This window comes from Panthera uncia, chromosome D1 (genome assembly GCF_023721935.1).
Source record: "Panthera uncia isolate 11264 chromosome D1, Puncia_PCG_1.0, whole genome shotgun sequence".
Lineage (NCBI taxonomy): Eukaryota > Metazoa > Chordata > Mammalia > Carnivora > Felidae > Panthera > Panthera uncia.
The window spans coordinates 10597226-10599019 of NC_064808.1; the positions used below are offsets into that span (position 1 = coordinate 10597226).

General features: G+C 38.9%; 1 protein-coding gene across 1 annotated transcript; it reads left to right on the forward strand.

Moving 5' to 3' along the window:
• The first annotated feature begins 604 nt into the window (after positions 1 to 604).
• Positions 605 to 1552, forward strand: LOC125933244 (olfactory receptor 1440-like). The gene has a single exon (XM_049646131.1). It carries the CDS (start codon positions 605 to 607, stop codon positions 1550 to 1552), a length of 948 nt encoding a protein of 315 aa, XP_049502088.1.
• Positions 1553 to 1794: the final 242 nt, after the last annotated feature.

Here is a 1794-nt window from a genome sequence, read left to right on the forward strand (position 1 = left end):
TGGAAAATAATTAACAACAAAAATGAGGGCAAAAGTGTTATTATCCTTGGTATATAAAGAGCTCCTACAAATCAATAATGAACAACGAACTAGACAAATAAGCAAAAAATGTATATGAGCAAATCAGTAAAGTTTATGCAAAATTAAACACAATGAAATAATTTTTTCATCTAAGATTATTGAGGACTAAAGTTAAAAAAAAACATTATGGGTAATGTTGACAATAGAATGGCCAGGGATATTGTCATAAAATCTTGATACTTGTGTAAATTGGTACCAATTTTAGATAACAATTTGGCAACAATTTGTGTGTGTGTGTGTGTGTGTGTCTGTGTGTGTGTGTGTCTGTGTGTCTGTGTGTCTGTGTGTCTGTGTCTCTGTGTGTTAAAATATTTGCAAGAATGTATTGCAAACTATCAAAAGTAGTTGGGAGATGGAATCTCCAATGGTTTTTAAAATAATTTTTTATGTTAGAAAATGTTTACTATGGATAACTTTTTGTTTAAATCATGAAAACATATTTAAAACAAGCATGTTGCATAATATTAAGATAGTCTATCATTAACCCAGGGATCCTTCTGCAGATTGAAGAAACTTCAAGACAATGGCTGGAGGAAGGAACAGTACAATAGTCATCAGATTCATCCTTTTGGGATTCTCAGATTATCCCAAGATCAAGATCGCTCTCTTTGTAGTATTCTTGGGTTCTTACCTCTTGACAGTGGCTTGGAACCTGGGCCTCATCATCCTGATTAGGATGGACTCTCACCTACATACACCCATGTACTTCTTCCTCAGTAACTTATCTTTCTTGGATTTCTGCTATGTTACCTCCACAACCCCGAAAATGCTCTCAGACTTCTTCCAGGAGCCTAAATCCATCTCCTTTCTGGGATGCACCATGCAGTACTTCTTCTTCTCTAGTCTGGGTCTGACTGAGTGCTGTCTCCTGGCCGCCATGGCTTATGACCGATATGCTGCCATTTGTAATCCTCTACTCTACACCGCCATCATGTCACCCACCCTCTGTGTGCAGATGATGGTTGGAGCCTGTATAACTGCTCTCTTTGGTTCACTGATCCAATTGTGTGCTTTACTTCAGCTCAGTTTTTGTGGGCCCAATGTTATCAACCACTTCTTCTGTGACCTGCCTCAATTATTAGTCCTATCCTGCTCTGAAACCTCTTTCCTAAAAGTCATGAAGTTTGTGATAGCAGTGATTTTTGGTGTAATATCTGTCTCAGTCATCATGATATCTTATGGTTATATCATTGCTGCCATCCTGAAGACAAGCTCTGCTGAAGGCAGGTCCAAGGCCTTCAATACCTGTACTTCTCACCTGACAGCAGTGATCTGTTTTTTTGGATCAGGACTCTTTGTCTATATGCACCCCAGCACTGATAATTCTCTGGACCATGACAAGATGGCATCAGTCTTCTATACAGTGGTGATCCCCATGTTGAATCCTTTGATTTACAGTCTGAGGAACAAGGAAATCAAAGACGCCTTTAAGAGGTGTAAGAAGAGAGCTTTTTCCCATTGTCATAGTTAAAGGTCTGGCAGGCTAGTGGTCCTGGTGACTGGAAGTTTCTAGACTATGCAGAGAAATGCATTTAACTTTATTCAATCCTACTGATGCTCTGGCAGGATTGCAAGTGAGTCAACCCATCTAAATCCAGGACTGGTTCACTGGGATGCAAATCCTGTGGCTTCTTTGCATCTTGACAGTTGGCTCTTCTCTTGTATAGCGATAATAACATCACAAGTTAACTATATTAACTGTTATATTAATAT

What these genes read in the sequence shown, in the direction of transcription:
- LOC125933244 (XM_049646131.1), top strand. Translation starts at nt 605, where the DNA reads ATGGCTGGAGGAAGGAACAGTACAATAGTCATCAGATTCATCCTTTTG.